Source organism: Schistocerca piceifrons, chromosome 11, assembly GCF_021461385.2.
Source record: "Schistocerca piceifrons isolate TAMUIC-IGC-003096 chromosome 11, iqSchPice1.1, whole genome shotgun sequence".
NCBI classification, from domain to species: Eukaryota; Metazoa; Arthropoda; class Insecta; order Orthoptera; family Acrididae; genus Schistocerca; species Schistocerca piceifrons.
Genome location: NC_060148.1, coordinates 30,949,418 through 30,964,757, shown reverse-complemented (window position 1 = coordinate 30,964,757; position 15,340 = coordinate 30,949,418). Strand labels below are relative to the sequence as shown.

At 47.1% G+C, this 15,340-nt stretch overlaps 1 protein-coding gene across 1 annotated transcript in view; it reads right to left on the bottom strand.

The window, feature by feature from the left end:
* Positions 1-15,340, bottom strand: part of LOC124720446 (coiled-coil domain-containing protein AGAP005037) — a 992,798-nt gene that overhangs the window by 254,381 nt on the left and 723,077 nt on the right. The window contains exon 6 of the mRNA XM_047245796.1: positions 1,440-1,593. Within this exon, the coding sequence (XP_047101752.1) occupies positions 1,440-1,593 (154 nt within the window). The remainder of the gene's footprint in view (positions 1-1,439; positions 1,594-15,340) is intronic.

Below are 15,340 nucleotides of genomic sequence, written 5' to 3'. Positions count from 1 at the left end.
ACTCAAATGTATATAAAGAAATAAAAGTTATCCTATAATGAACCCTTGTTAGTTCCCATTGTATTTTTCTTGTCCAATTTATAGCTGTGAGATGGTATCAGACCATCTGAGGTACCGAACAGTATTGATCTTGATTAAGTGAGAGGTTCATTTTACATCTCTGAATCTAGCGTCAATACATAACATTTACTTATTTATTGGCATTTCTTGTTCACATCATTCTGTGTTTTTACTGTTCCAGTTTTTATTCTTAAGCTATTTCCTACATTATATAATAGTTCTCAATTAATATGTTTCAAAAAATGAAAGCGATCTTAAAATGAACAGTTAGTTGCTTTTGTTCCACTGATAGGTCGGGGACATTCCCAAATGACCTGACGAACAGGTTGTTAACAGTGATGATGCAGGATGCCCATTTTACTACATCTGAACGTTGGTTCATATATTTATTCGTTCATTTAAATAAACTGAAGAATTCGCCATGTTGGTCATATTTTAATTTACATGAATATATTACCAATACAGCTTTTGGCCATGCTCACATCTGTAAAAGGGGAATAAAAACATAAGGGTATGACAGTTTGTGGACCAAGACCATGAACATGATACATACACAGGAAAAGAAGTGAGCTGATTACGTTAGAAAGACTGATGATGCACATAACACAAAGTTACAAATTAAATTGTTTTAGTTATATCTGGAATATTTATACAGTGGTTAGCAGTTAAGATTGGTGCCATCAGCATTGGCGGAAGGGAAAAAGTAAACATTTAATATTTTACTAAGAGTAATTAAATGTCAAAAAATGCAGTGAAAGCCTAGAGTAATACATATCCTGATTTGGTATGATCTTTGTTTCAGTAGAGTGATGTTAAATAAGATGCAATGGTGAAATACTGAGATAACAAAGAAGCATCATTTAATTATATCGAAAAATTTGTGTGTTAAAAGTAGTATTATTATGCATCTTGTCAATAAGTTCAGTTTATGAATAGATGTATTGTGCATCACTGATTCATTTAAGATAGATGGCATACTAATTTTTCATGTGAAATAATAGGTTCGGATTTATGTTCCTCAAATTGTGAAATATTTAGTTTTTATGTCTCTCTTATTGATCAAGGGTAATCTATTCGAACAAATCAAAATTCTGTGAATTCCACAGCTAATTCCAATTTTAAGGTCTCTGGCCTCCTGTAAAAATTCAAGCGCTTTAATTTCATTTATTATTTTCTCTGTTTGTTAATTCTGTATTTCTTATTGTTCCTGTTAGTTTCTTGCAACAAATAGTAGTTCTTGTACTGGGGTATTTTTTAAAAAATAGAAATAATCCTAGAGTTTATCCTTGGGGAACCTATTTTCTTTCTGCCAGTGCTACTGATGCCAGGGTAAAGAAGTGATGTGGGCTCGCGACTTTGGAGGCAGATGACACACTGACCTGCAGCCTTGGGCCCCACGACTGCAGGGGAGTAGGTGCGTAGCAGGGCCCCACCCCTGGGCAGCGTGGCTGCTCCCCCGGGGGCGGTGGATGGGCCAGGCGGGTACGAGTGCGTCATGTAGTAGGCCCCTGCGCCGGAACTCTTGCTGCTCGCCTGCACAGTAGAAAAAACACATGATCAGGTTCAACACACACGCATCAAGACTCTGGCTGAAACAGGAATGATAAAATTACACTACTGGCCATTAAAATAGCTACAGCAAGAAGAAATGCAGATGATAAACGAATATTCATTGGACAAAGATATTATACTAGAACTGACATGTGATTACATTTTCACGCAATTTGGGTGAGATCAGTACCCAGAAAAACCACCTCTGGTCGTAATAACGGCCTTCATACGCCTGGGCATTGAGCCAAACAGAGCTTGGATGGCGTGTACAGGTACAGCTGCCCATGCAGCTTCAACACGATACCACAGTTCATCAAGAGTAGCGACTGGCGTATTGTGATGAGCCAGTTGCTCGGCCACCATTGACCAGACTTTTTCAGTCGGTGATAGATCTGGAGAATGTGCTGGCCAGGGCGGCAGTCGAACATTTTCTGTATCTAGAAAAGCCCGTACAGGACCTGCAACATGCGGTCGTGCATTGTCCTGCTGAAATGTAGGGTTTCGCAGGGATCGAATGAAGGGTAGAGCCATGGGTCGTAACACATCTGAAATGTAACGTCCACTGTTCAAAGTGCCGTCGATGCGAACAAGAGGTGACCGACACGTGTAACCAATGGCACCCCATACCATCACGCCGGGTGATACGCCAGTATGGCGATGACGAATACACGCTTCCAATGTGCGTTCACTGCGATGTCGCCAAACACGGATGCGACCATTATTATGCTGTGAACAGAACCTGGATTCATCCGAAAAAATGACGTTTTGCCATTCGTGCACCTGGTTTCGTCGTCGAGTACACCATCGCAGGCGCTTCTGTCTGTGATGCAGCGTCAAGGGTAACCGCAGCCATGGTCTCTGCTGCTGCAAACGTCGTCGAACTGTTCGTGCAGATGGTTGTTGCTTGTAAAGGTCCACATCTGTTGACTCAGGGATCGAGACGTGGCTGCACGATCCGTTACAGCCGTGCGGATAAGATGCCTGTCATCTCGACTGCTAGTGATACGAGGCCGTTGGGATCCAGCACCTCGTCCCGTATTACCCTCCCGAACCCACCGATTCCATATTCTGCTAACAGTCATTGGATCTCGACGAACGCGAGCAGCAATGTGGCGATACGATAAACCGCAATCGCGATAGGCTACAATCCGACCTTTATCAAAGTCGGAAACGTGATGGTACGCATTTCTCCTCCTTACGCGAGGCATCACAACAACGTTTCACCAGGCAACGCCGGTCAGCTGCTGTTTGTGTATGAGAAATCGGTTGGAAACTTTCCTCATGTCAGCACGTTGTATGTATCGTCACCGGCGTCAACCTCGTGTGAATGCTCTGAGAAGCTAATCATTTGCATATCGCAGCTTCTTCTTCCTGTCGGTTAAATTTCGCGTCTGTAGCACGTCATCTTCGTGGTGTAGCAATTTTAATGTCCAGTAGTGTAAATTATCCAACCAATTTGGACAGTAATCGTTATAGCCTCTAGGAAACTAAAACTGTGTATTTGTGAGTGGAGTTTTACACTTGAGAACATCTCGCGCATTTTATATTAAGGCTATTCCAGAAACAATATTTTCTCTCGTTAAATGTATACGTAGCTAACATAGTTTTTGAGCTTTCATATACATTTTTAGAAACAGAAAAATTTATAGCTGTTAACAGTATTTCAGCGCTGTTTCAGAAGGGAATAAAGATAAATAAAGAATATTAATCTTTCCTTTGTAAAACCGTTTTTGATTGTTGGGAAACCACTCGTTGCTAAACATAACGGTTATTCTGAGAATTACAGACATCTGTTGTACTCGTTCTGCAGACTGTATGTAATAAGATGCAGCCGAATGTCTTAGGAAATGCAGTGCAGTTAGCTGGCAGATTTAATTTGAACGGTCTAACGATTTTTGACGACTAAGAGTTTCTCAAGTGTATGTGCGAACTTCCCACTTCTCTTATACGAGTCGACTTGCTTGATGTACACGGCCGATTCTTTCCTCTGGACACCCGGCCTCTGGAATCTCTATAAACTTCTCCTCCGAAAAATGATGCTAGTTACAGCAACATTATAGACTCAATCTCTACTTGCGATATAATTAGGCACTCGAAGAATACTTTTCAACAACTATCGGTATATTTGAGCTTCACAAAGAACAAAATTGACAGTTCGCACATAAACATTAGACTTCTTGTAAGTCACTCGTATCGTCTCACAGTACAAACAAATTTAAGTACATTTAGGAAAGAGTTGGCTTAGCAACCATTTTTCCGTATACCTTCACTAGATCTTCCAAGGATCGCCCGACGAATACTTGACGGTGCCGTTTGTCCACCGCATCTTTACTTCCTCGCGACTGATTTCATGATTTCACACACGCACACACAAACATGTGACGCGCAGTAGGTAGGATTCTAGCATTATGAATGTTAGCCGCGCGTGACGTATGCCGCAGTGCTACACCGAAATGAAACTCAGTGAAATACAAGTTATTAACTTACTCATTATTCATTTTCACTTACAAATTTTCACATTAAATATGGAAAGTGTCCCCACTGTTGTTGAATAGACAATTCAATTCGTCTAATCAGGTTTCCAAACAGAAGCTGTAACATTTCTTCTGTAACAGAAGTGAATGTGGATATTGCAGTTTTCAATTCATAGATGTATTTTCGACGGTTTTTATAGACAGTTGCTTTCGCTGCACCCCAGAGGAAAAAGTCAGGTGGTGTTAAGGTCAGGCGATCGCGGAGGCCAAAGTCCCTGTGAAATTATGCGATCACCAAAAAACATCAGCAAGCAGTGACACTGAAACGCGAGCTGTATGCGCGGTTGCACCATCTTGTTGAAAAAAAAAACCGTTCAGTATTTCACTCAACACAAGTTCTCCTATGAATGGGTACAGAATATCATTGCGGTATCGTTGTGCGTTTGTTTCGTTGAAAAATATGGGACCCATAATCCGGCATATAGAAATTGCAATCCAAACTCCTATTTTCACAGAATGAAGTGGTTCCTCATGAATACACAATGGATTTGTGGTACTCCACGTACGATAATTTTGCGAGTTCGTGTACCCGGATAAATGAAACCACGCCTCATCAGCGAAAAACGTTTCATTAAGAATACCCCTTCCAATTTACTGAACGAAATTTTTGAACCATTGACAATAATGGAGTCTCTTGCCATAATCAGTATTTTTCAGTTCTTGCTCGACTGTCACTTTGTATGGGAAAAGCTCTAATTTTTTCCTTACAGCTGTGTGGGACGTTCCGAGACTAACATCGATTTCCTGGGCGAGTTTCCTTACTGACTTGTTCGGACTCGTGGGCATTTTATCGGAAATATCGAGTAGTTTATCCTCAGACAAAACGCTAGGACGACCACTTCTCGGTGCATCTCTCACTGAACCCGTACTTCGAAAATTGTTAGTCAAATCTCGCACAGTATCGCGATGTGGGAGTGTTGTCTCCGGGAAAACTGAATCAAATGTTTGACGAACTGAAATTGTGTATTTACCGCCAGCTTTGAACACTTGTTCGACTAAAAACACACGTTCTTCAGTAGTTAGCGTTTTAAAGTGAGAAAAACGAAACAAACGAACAAAGGAACTAAACTTAAACGTTGACTTCAACACATAACGACACACACACACCAACGATACAACTGACGCTGGCTGAGATAAAGGAAACAGTGGAATGTTGGGAGAGTCCGCTTGAAGGGAAGCAACCCAGGCAGACGAACAATCATACGGCACGCGCGGCTAACAGTCATACGGCACTGCGGAGAGGCTTTTTGAACACCCCGTATAAGTTAGTGTCAGTTACCAGAATGAGATTTTCACTCTGCAGCGGAGTGTGCGCTGATATGAAACTTCCTGGCAGATTAAAACTGTGTGCCCGACCGAGACTCGAACTCGGGACCTTTGCCTTTCGCGGGCAAGTGCTCTACCAACTGAGCTACCGAAGCACGACTCACGCCCGGTACTCACAGCTTTACCTCTGCCAGTACCTCGTCTCCTACCTTCCAAACTTTACAGAAGCTCTCCTCCGAACCTTGCAGAACTAGCACCCCTGAAAGAAAGGATATAGCGGAGACATGGCTTAGCCACAGCCTGGGGGATGTTTCCAGAATGAGATTTTCACTCTGCAGCGGAGTGTGCGCTGATATGAAACTTCCCGGCAGATACTGCAATGTTCGCAGGAGACCTTCTGTAAAGTTTGGAAGGTAGGAGACGAGATACTGTATCTTCTGCGGCGGTACGGCATGGCTGTGTGTTCCGTGCGGCTGCCTCGAGTCGACTGAGCATGCTGCTGCTTGAGCGACATAGCGCCAGCGCGCCTTATCGCGACGTCACTTCCGCTGATAAGCTTGATTTTCCAGCAACACGGGCCTAGTAAATCTAGGGCCCGTGTTGCGCTCTCTCTCACACACTCCAATTTTTCATGTACAACTACAGAAGTTGTTCCTGGTAATGCATGGTTAACACTTGCTGTAGTACGAGGTACAGTCAGTTCCACAAGAAAGTGTACCCCCTAATTTTAAATGTAACGTCCGCAGCGATGTCTCTTTTAGTGGTCTCGAATGTGTACTCAATGCGCTTTTGCACAGTGTATGAAAAAAAAAAAACGAAATGATCGTATGGCATAGATGGCAGAAGGCCCCATTCAGGAAAGTTTGGTCGCCGGGTTGCAAGTCTTATTTCAGGTGACGCAACGTAGGGCGGTGATGAAATGTTGGTGAGGACAACAAAACACCCAGTCCACGAGGGGAGAAAATCTCCAATCCAGCCGGGAATCGAACCCGTGCCAGCTGCAGGGTGGGAAAACAAGTTACCGACTGAGCTAAGTAGGCGGACACAGTGTATAGATAAACAGTGTCAGAGTTGAAGGTTTCGTTTCGTAGGTTGCAGTTTAAAATGAGTGCAAAATATCTGAAGCGTCACGAGGTAGTGCAAAAATGTGCAATATTTATCAAAAACGTCTTCTGAGTTCCGTTAAGATGATGTTTCGTTCGAACAAGGCAAACTGGATGCTTCAAGAGGATAATGATCTGAAACATCGCAGCCGTCTGTGTACAGCGTGAAAACAAGACAACGGGATGTCCACGATGGATTGGCCTGCAATGTCTCCGGAAGCAAATCCGACTGAAATGGTTGATCATATATTAAGACGAAGCTTAAAGGAAGCCAATATACAGGGTGTTGCAGAAAGGTACGGCCAAACTTTCAGGAAACATTCCTCACACAGAGAAAGGAAAGATGTTATGAGGACATGTGTCCGGAAACGCTTAATCTCCACGTTAGAGCTCATTTTAGTTTCGTCAGTATGTACTGTACTTCCTCGATTCACCGCCAGTTGGCTCTATTGAAGGAAGGTGATGTTGACTTCGGTGCTTGCGTTGACATGCGACTCATTGCTCTACAGTACTAGCAGCAAGCACATCTGTACGTAGCATCAACAGGTTAGTGTTCATCACGAACGTGGTTTGCAGTCAGTGCAACATTTACAAATGCGGAGTTGGCAGATGCCCATTTGATGTTTGTATTAGCACGGGGCAATAGCCGTGGCGCGGTACGTTTGTATCGAGACAGATTTCCAGATCGAAGGTGTCCCGACAGGAAGACGTTCGAAGCAATTGATCGGCGTCTTAGGGAGCACGGAACTCGCGACTGGGGAAGACCTAGAACGACGAGGACACCTGCAATGGACGAGGCAATTCTTCGTGCAGTTGACGATAACCCCAATGTCAGCGTCAGAGAAGTTGCTGCTGTACAAGGTAACGTTGACCACGTCACTGTATGGAGAGTGCTACGGGAGAACCAGTTGTTTCCGTACCGTGTACAGCGTGTGCAGGCACTATCAGCAGCTGATTGGCCTCCACGGGTACACTTCTGCGAATGGTTCATCCGACAATGTGTCAATCCTCATTTCAGTGCAAATGTTCTCTTTACGGATGAGGCTTCATTCCAACGTGATCAAATTGTAAATTTTCACAATCAACATGTGCGGGCTGACGAGAATCCGCACGCCATTGTGCAATCACGTTATCGCCACAGATTTTCTGTGAACGTTTGGGCAGGCATTGTTGGTGATGTCTCGATTGTGCCCCACGTTCTTCCACCTACGCTCAATGGAGCACGTTATCATGATTTCATAAGGCGATACTCTACCTGTGCTGCTAGAACGTGTGCCTTTACAAGTACGACACAACATGTGGTTAATGCACGATGGAGCTCCTGCACATTTCAGTCGAAGTGTTCGTACGCTTCTCAACAACAGATTCGGTGACCGACGAATTGGTAGAGGCGGATCAATTCCGTGGCCTCCACGCTCTCCTGACCTCAACCCTCTCGACTTTCATTTATGGGGGCATTTGAAAGCTCTTGTCTACGCAACCCCGGTACCAAATGTAGAGACTCTTCGCGCTCGTATTGTGGACGGTTGTGATACAATACGCCATTCTCCAGGACTGCATCAGCGCATCAGGGATTCCATGCGATTTGAACATTTCCTGTAACAAAGTGTTTGAAGTCACGCTGGTACGTTCTGTTGCTGTGTGTTTCCATTCCATGATTAATGTGATTTGAAGAGAAGTAATAAAATGAGCTCTAACATGGAAAGTAAGCGTTTTCGGACACATGCCAACATAACATATTTTCTTTCTTTGTGTGTGAGGAATGTTTCCTAAAAGTTTGACCGTACCTTTTTGTAACACCCTGTATACTTTGAAGCAGCTGTCATATAAAGTCAGAGCAATATGGAGATCGCTAACGAGAGAATGGTTTTTTTTTTTTTTTTTTTTTGTTTGGCTTTAGGGCTCAAAACTGCTATGGTCATTAGCGCCCGGTCCGTGACTTAGGAAACAATAAAAAACCGGAAATGGAAACCAGCAGCAATGGGGACGAAAGTCATAAAATTTGAGAAACTAAAAGCAGAAGGAAGGCTTAAAAATCCACTACAGAAAGGGGTTGGTTGTCCCCAAAAAACTGACGTCATTTCACTGGCACTAATAAACTCGAGAACGCGATCGGCTGAGTGCGTGTCATCTGCTAAAATCGACGATATATCAGGCGATAGCTGTAGACGGGAGCGTAATGGATTAAAAGAGGGGCACTCAATTAAAAGGTGTCTTACCGTCCACAGCCGAGAGCAGTGGGGACAGAGCGGGAGAGGATCACCGCTTAAAAGATGTCGATGGCTAAAAACACAGTGCCCTATCCGGAGTCTAGCTAAAATTACCTCCTCCCGACGACGCGTTCGGGAGGAAGAGGTCCAAGCACAAGGAAGAGCTTTGACGTCCCGCAATTTATTATGGCTAAGTGTCGACCAATGCGTGTGCCATAAACGAACAACTCTGCGACATAAAACGCTCCGTAGATCGGTGAAGGGAATCGACTGAATAGCTGGCCGAGGAAGAGAGACTGCAGCCTTGGCCGCTACATCGGCCGCCTCATTCCCACAGATACCAGCGTGTCCCGGGAGCCAGAGGAACGCCACCGAGACGCCCCCCAGGTGGAGCAAGCGCAGACAGTCCTGAATCCGGTGGACCAGAGGGTGCACAGGGTAAAGAGCTTGGAGACTTAGGAGAGAGCTGAGAGAATCTGAGCAGATAACGTACTGTATCCGCTGATGGCGGCGGATGTAGTGGACAGCCCGGAGAACAGCGTAAAGCTCCGCAGTATAGACCGAACACTGGTCGGGAAGCCGACAATATAGGCACTCCCTACACCTAACGATGTTTTCGAGCCGTCGGTGTAAATAAATGTGGCTTCCGTCATTTGTGCACATAGAGCAGCAAATGCCCGACGACAAAGGTCACGGAGCAGGCAGATCCGGGGACGGAGCCAAGGCGGTGCTGTACCCCAAGTTGTCAAGAAGGTTTTAGGAAAGCGGAAGGAAAGAGAATGGAGCAGTTGACGGAAGCGGACTCCCGGTGGTAGTAGGGAGGAGGGGCGGCCTGCATACCTTACATCAAAGGAGGCGTCGAAAAATATGTCATGGGCTGGATTAGCAGGCATGGAAGACAGATGGCTAGCATAACGACTCAGAAGGACTGCTCGCCGATTGGACAGCGGAGGTTCAGCAGTCTCAGCATAAAGGCTTTCCACAGGGCTGGTGTAAAAAGCTCCAGACACTAAACGTAATCCACGGTGGTGGATAGAGTCGAGACGCCGAAGAATAGACGGCCGAGCAGAGGAGTAGACTATGCTTCCATAATCCAATTTCGAGCGCACTAAGGCGCGATAGAGGCGGAGAAGGACCACTCGGTCCGCTCCCCAGGAGGTACCATTCAAGACACGGAGGGTGTTGAGGGATCGCAGACAGCGAGCCGAAAGATAGGAAACGTGGGAGGACCAGCACAGTTTTCTGTCAAACGTAAGACCCAAGAATTTAGCGACGTCTGAAAACGGAAGGTTGACAGGTCCTAGATGTAAGGAGGGCGGAAGAAACTCCTTTCGTCGCCAAAAATTTACACAAACGGTCTTACTGGGAGAAAAACGGAAGCCGGTTTCGATGCTCCAAGAGTGGAGACGATCGAGACATCCTTGAAGACGTCGTTCGAGATGGCTTGTCCGTTGAGAGCTGTAGTAGATCGCAAATCGTCCACAAAGAGGGAGCCCGAGACATCAGCAGGGAGACAATCCATAATTGGATTTATGGCGATGGCAAAAAGTACAACACTCAGCACGGAGCCCTGGGGTACCCCGTTTTCTTGGGAGAAAGTACGGGAGAGAGTAGTGTTCACCCGCACCCTAAATGTGCGCTCTGCCATAAATTCGCGAAGAAAAAGGGGCAGCCGGCCTCGAAAGCCCCAAGAGAACAGTGTGCGGAGGATACCTGTCCTCCAACAGGTATCGTATGCTCTCTCCAGATCAAAAAATATTGCTACCGTTTGGCGTTTCCGGAGAAAATTGTTCATGATATAAGTGGAGAGAGCAACAAGATGGTCAACTGCAGAACGATGCTTTCGGAATCCGCATTGGGCAGGTGTTAAAAGACTGCGGGATTCCAGCCACCAAGCTAAACGGTAATTCACCATACGCTCCAAAACCTTACAGACACTACTCGTGAGAGAAATGGTGCGATAGCTAGAGGGGAGATGTTTGTCCTTTCCAAGTTTCGGAACGGGAACGGCGATAGCTTCCCGCCATCGTCTGGGAAAAGTACTGTCGGTCCAAATTCGATTATAAAGGCGAAGGAGGAAACGCAGACTATGGGTGGATAAATGCAGCAACATTTGGACGTGGATACCATCCGGTCCTGAGGCGGAGGAGCGAGAAGAAGAGAGGGCATGTTGGAGTTCCCGCATGGAGAAAACAGTATTGTAGCTTTCGTGATTTTGAGAGGAGAAAGCAAGATGTCGCACTTCCGCTGCACGTTTCTTCGGGAGAAATGCTGGCGGGTAATCTGAAGAGCTCGAAATCTCAGCAAAGTGCTGACCCAATGAGTTAGAAATTGCGACGGGGTCCACTAAGGCATCATGCGCGACAGTGAGCCCAGAGACCGGGGAGAAACTAGGCGCGCCTGAGAACCGTCGAAGCCGACTCCAAACTTCCGAGGAGGGAGTGAAGGTGTTAAATGAGCTAATAAAGAATTTCCAGCTTGCCTTCTTGCTATCGCGGATGACGCGACGGCATCGCGCACGGAGCTCCTTATAGCGGATACAGTTGGCCAAAGTTGGATGGTGGCGGAAAACGCGAAGAGCACGTCGCCGCTCACGTATTGCGTCACGGCATGCCTCGTTCCACCAAGGAACTGGGGGGCGCCGGGGCAATTCGGAGGTGCGTGGTATTGAACGTTCCGCAGCTGTGAGAATAACGTCGGTAATATGTGTGACCTCATCGTCGACGCTGGGAAAGCGACGGTCATCGAATGTCGCTAGAGACGAAAAAAGTGTCCAGTCGGCTTGGGCAAACTTCCAGCGTCGCGGGCGCATATATGGCAGTTTAGGCTGCAGTCTAAGGACACATGGAAAGTGGTCACTCGAGTGTGTATCATCAAGGGCGAACCATTCGAAGCGCCGAGCTAGCGGAACAGTACCGACGGCAAGATCCAAATGAGATAAATTTGTCGTGGAGGCAGACAAAAATGTGGGGACCCCAGTGTTGAGGCAAACTAGATCCGTTTGGTGGAAGACGTCTAGCAATAGGGAGCCACGTGGACAAGGATGTGGAGATCCCCAAAGCGGGTGGTGGGCATTGAAGTCCCCAACCAGCAAATAGGGGGGTGGAAGCTGACCAAGAAGATGAAGGAGATCAGCTCGTGCCATGGGTGTGGAGGATGGAATGTATACAGTACAAAGAGAGAACGTGTATCCAGAAAGAGAAAGACGGACGGCGACAGCTTGGAAGGAACTGTTTAAGGGGATTGGGTGATAATGGAGAGTATCGTGGAGCAGAATCATGAGTCCTCCATGGGCTGGAGTGCCTTCAACAGAGGGGAGGTCATATCGGACGGACTGAAAATGAGGGAGAACAAAGCGGTCATGGGGACGCAGCTTTGTTTCCTGAAGACAGAAGATGACCGGCGAGTAGGATCGTAAGAGGATCGACAATTCATCCCGATTGGCTCGAATACCGCGGATATTCCAGTGGATAATGGACATAGGGTGAACAGAAAATTGAGGACTGTGACCAAGGTCGCTGTCAACTCAACGACTGCTCAGAGCTTGCGACCGACAGCATGGAATGGCATTCAGCCGAAGGCAGAAGATCCTGATCCATAGGTTGGTCAGGAGCAGCTCCTGCCACCAGCGATCGGCCGGTTGACCGGCCACCAGCAGTGCGCCTCGGCGACACAGAAGACGGCCGAGGGCGATTTCCGCCAGGTGGTGATGTAGATGGGACGCGCCTTGGCGGAGAAGGAGAGGAACTGGGTTTCTTTGTAGCCTTCTTGGAAGTATGATGTTTAGATGAAGGAGGAACCGATGGTTGTGAAGTTGCGGTACGTAAAAACTCTTCACGAGTAGGCTCTTTTTTCGAAGACTTGGTGTCTGACTTTTGGGCTCGAGATTTAGCAGAACCCGATGAAGGGTGAGCCAGAGAGTGGGCAGGCGAAAGTGGGGAGGTGGAACGGGCGATCTTTGCGCTGGCCGATCTGGCTACCGTGGCACTAAAGGTGAGGTCGCAAGTCTGCGTGGCCGCCTCCTTTGTTGGCCGAGGAGAAGCAAGGACTGTGCTGTATTTTCCTGTCTGAGGCACGGTGGGCTGTCGACTGGCGAATAATTTTCGAGCAGCAAAGGTCGACACCTTTTCCTTCACTGTTATTTCCTGGATGAGCTTTTCGTCCTTAAAAACGGGGCAATCTCGAGAGGAAGCAGCGTGGTCACCCATACAGTTGATGCAGCGAGGGGATGGAGGTGGACAAGCACCCTCATGGGCATCCTTGCCACACGTAACACATTTGGCCGGATTGGAACAGGACTGGCTGGTGTGATTGAACCGCTGACATCGATAGCAACGCGTAGGGTTTGGGACGTAAGGGCGAACGGAAATTATCTCATAGCCTGCTTTGATTTTCGATGGGAGTTGAACTTTGTCAAATGTCAAGAAGACAGTGCGGGTTGGAATGATGTTCGTGTCAACCCTTTTCATAACCCTATGAACAACCGTTACGCCCTGGTCAGACAGGTAGTGCTGAATTTCTTTGTCAGACAATCCATCGAGGGAGCGCGTATAAACGACTCCACGCGAGGAATTTAAAGTACGGTGCGCTTCCACCCGGACAGGGAAGGTGTGGAGCAGAGAAGTACGCAGCAATTTTTGTGCCTGGAGGGCACTGTTTGTTTCTAACAACAGGGTGCCATTCCGTAATCTGGAACAAGACTTTACAGGACCTGCAATTGCGTCGACACCTTTCTGAATAATGAAAGGGTTGACCGTGGAGAAGTCGCGACCTTCGTCAGACCGAGAAACAACAAGGAACTGTGGCAACGATGGAAGAACCGTCTGCGGCTGAGACTCAGTGAACTTACGTTTGTGAGCGGACATAGTGGAAGGGGAGGAAACCACTGCGGAAGAATCCCCCATGATTACCGGCGCCTCCGATGGCGCGCTCCTCCCTTGCGGGGCTCTGTAGGGCACTCCCGCCTTAGGTGATTGTTCACACCTCAGGTCACACCTCCCGACAAACGGACGGAGGGACCAATCGGCACTTTCGGAAGGTATCAGCTCGGGTAATCACCCCTCCCTGGGCCTGGCCGTTACCAGGGGGTACGTACGTGTCCTACCTGTCTACCCGGGGCGGGTAATTACGTGTTACCCCGTCACCGGCTACGCATGGAAGTGCGTGGGTCGGCCTTCAGACACGCACAGGGAGGAAGAAAGAGACAGGGAAAGGAAAGAAGAGAGGTCTCAAACGCCGCAGCGGAGAAAAGGGTAAAGAGAAGAGGTAAAGAGAAGAGGTAAGGAAAAGAGAAGGACGAAGAAAGATGAAGACATACAAGCAAGGAAGGCGAAGAATGCGGTACATTTACAAGCGTCCGTCTCCGGACGTAGGCACAAACCATACTCCCAGAGGGGGAGAAAGGGAAGGAAAGAGCCAGAAGTGAGGGGGGGGGGGGGGGGGCGAAGATGGGGGATGGGGAAGGGTGCGGAAAGGGAAGGTATGCAGCCCGGAAAGGAAGGAAGGCCACATTAGCTCGGGGTCCCGAGCTCGCTACGCACGTATCCACAAAAGAGTTGTGCACCCCCTCGGGGAACGAGAGAATGTGCAGGAAATCTCGTGAAAAATTTTCGTACAAACAAGATGCGGATACGGAGGGGCATGTGGTCAGCACACCACTCTCCCGGCCGTGTGTCAGTTTACGAGACCGGAGCCGCTACTTCTCAATCAAGTAGCTCCTCAGTTTGCCTCACAAGGGCAGACCGGATGGTCAACCATCCAAGTGCTAGCCCAGCCCGACAGCGCTTAACTTCGGTGATCTGACGGGAACCGGTGTTACCACTGCTGCAAGGCCGTTTGCATATTTTTATAATAGTGACTTTTATTTCATACAGATAGCGGTGTACGCTTTCCTGTCGAACTGACTGTACATAGGGATCAAGAGAATAAGACAAGAGAGATAACGCATGCACAGAGGTAGAAAGTCAATCATTTTTCTCTCGCTCAGTGCACGAAAGAAATAGGAAAGAAAAACGATAATATTGGTACGATGTACCCTCCGTCGTGCACTGTACACTGGGCTCCGGTGTATCAGGGTGTTAAAGGAAAATATTTCATATTTTAGTTGATGGTAGTATGGACCAAAGCAAGAAAAAAATTCAATAAACATGGGCTCTAAAATGTGTACCTGAGGAACTATGAGCACTTGTTTAAGAGAGGAGATGTGTTTCACACTAACGAAGATGAACAAGTGCTCTTAGCTCTTAAGATATGCGTTTTAGAGCCCATGTTTTCTGGAATGTTTATGTTTTTTTGGGTCCATACTCTCAGTAAATAAGATACTTTTTTGTGCACATGAAGAACATGGCAGCATGCCACACGTTAACATAAACATACTTTGAGTGTGGGATGATAATCAGAGCAGAATACACAGGTGGTAGCTTATCGGATGATGATAATATTTGGTTTGGCTGGCTCTGAGCACTATGGGACTTAACATCTGAGGTCATCAGTCCCCTAGAATTTAGAACTACTGAAACCTAAGTAACCTAAGGACATCACACACATCCATGCCCGAGGCAGGATTCGAACCTGCGACCGTAGCGGTCGCGCTGTTCCAGACTTATGCGCCTAGAAC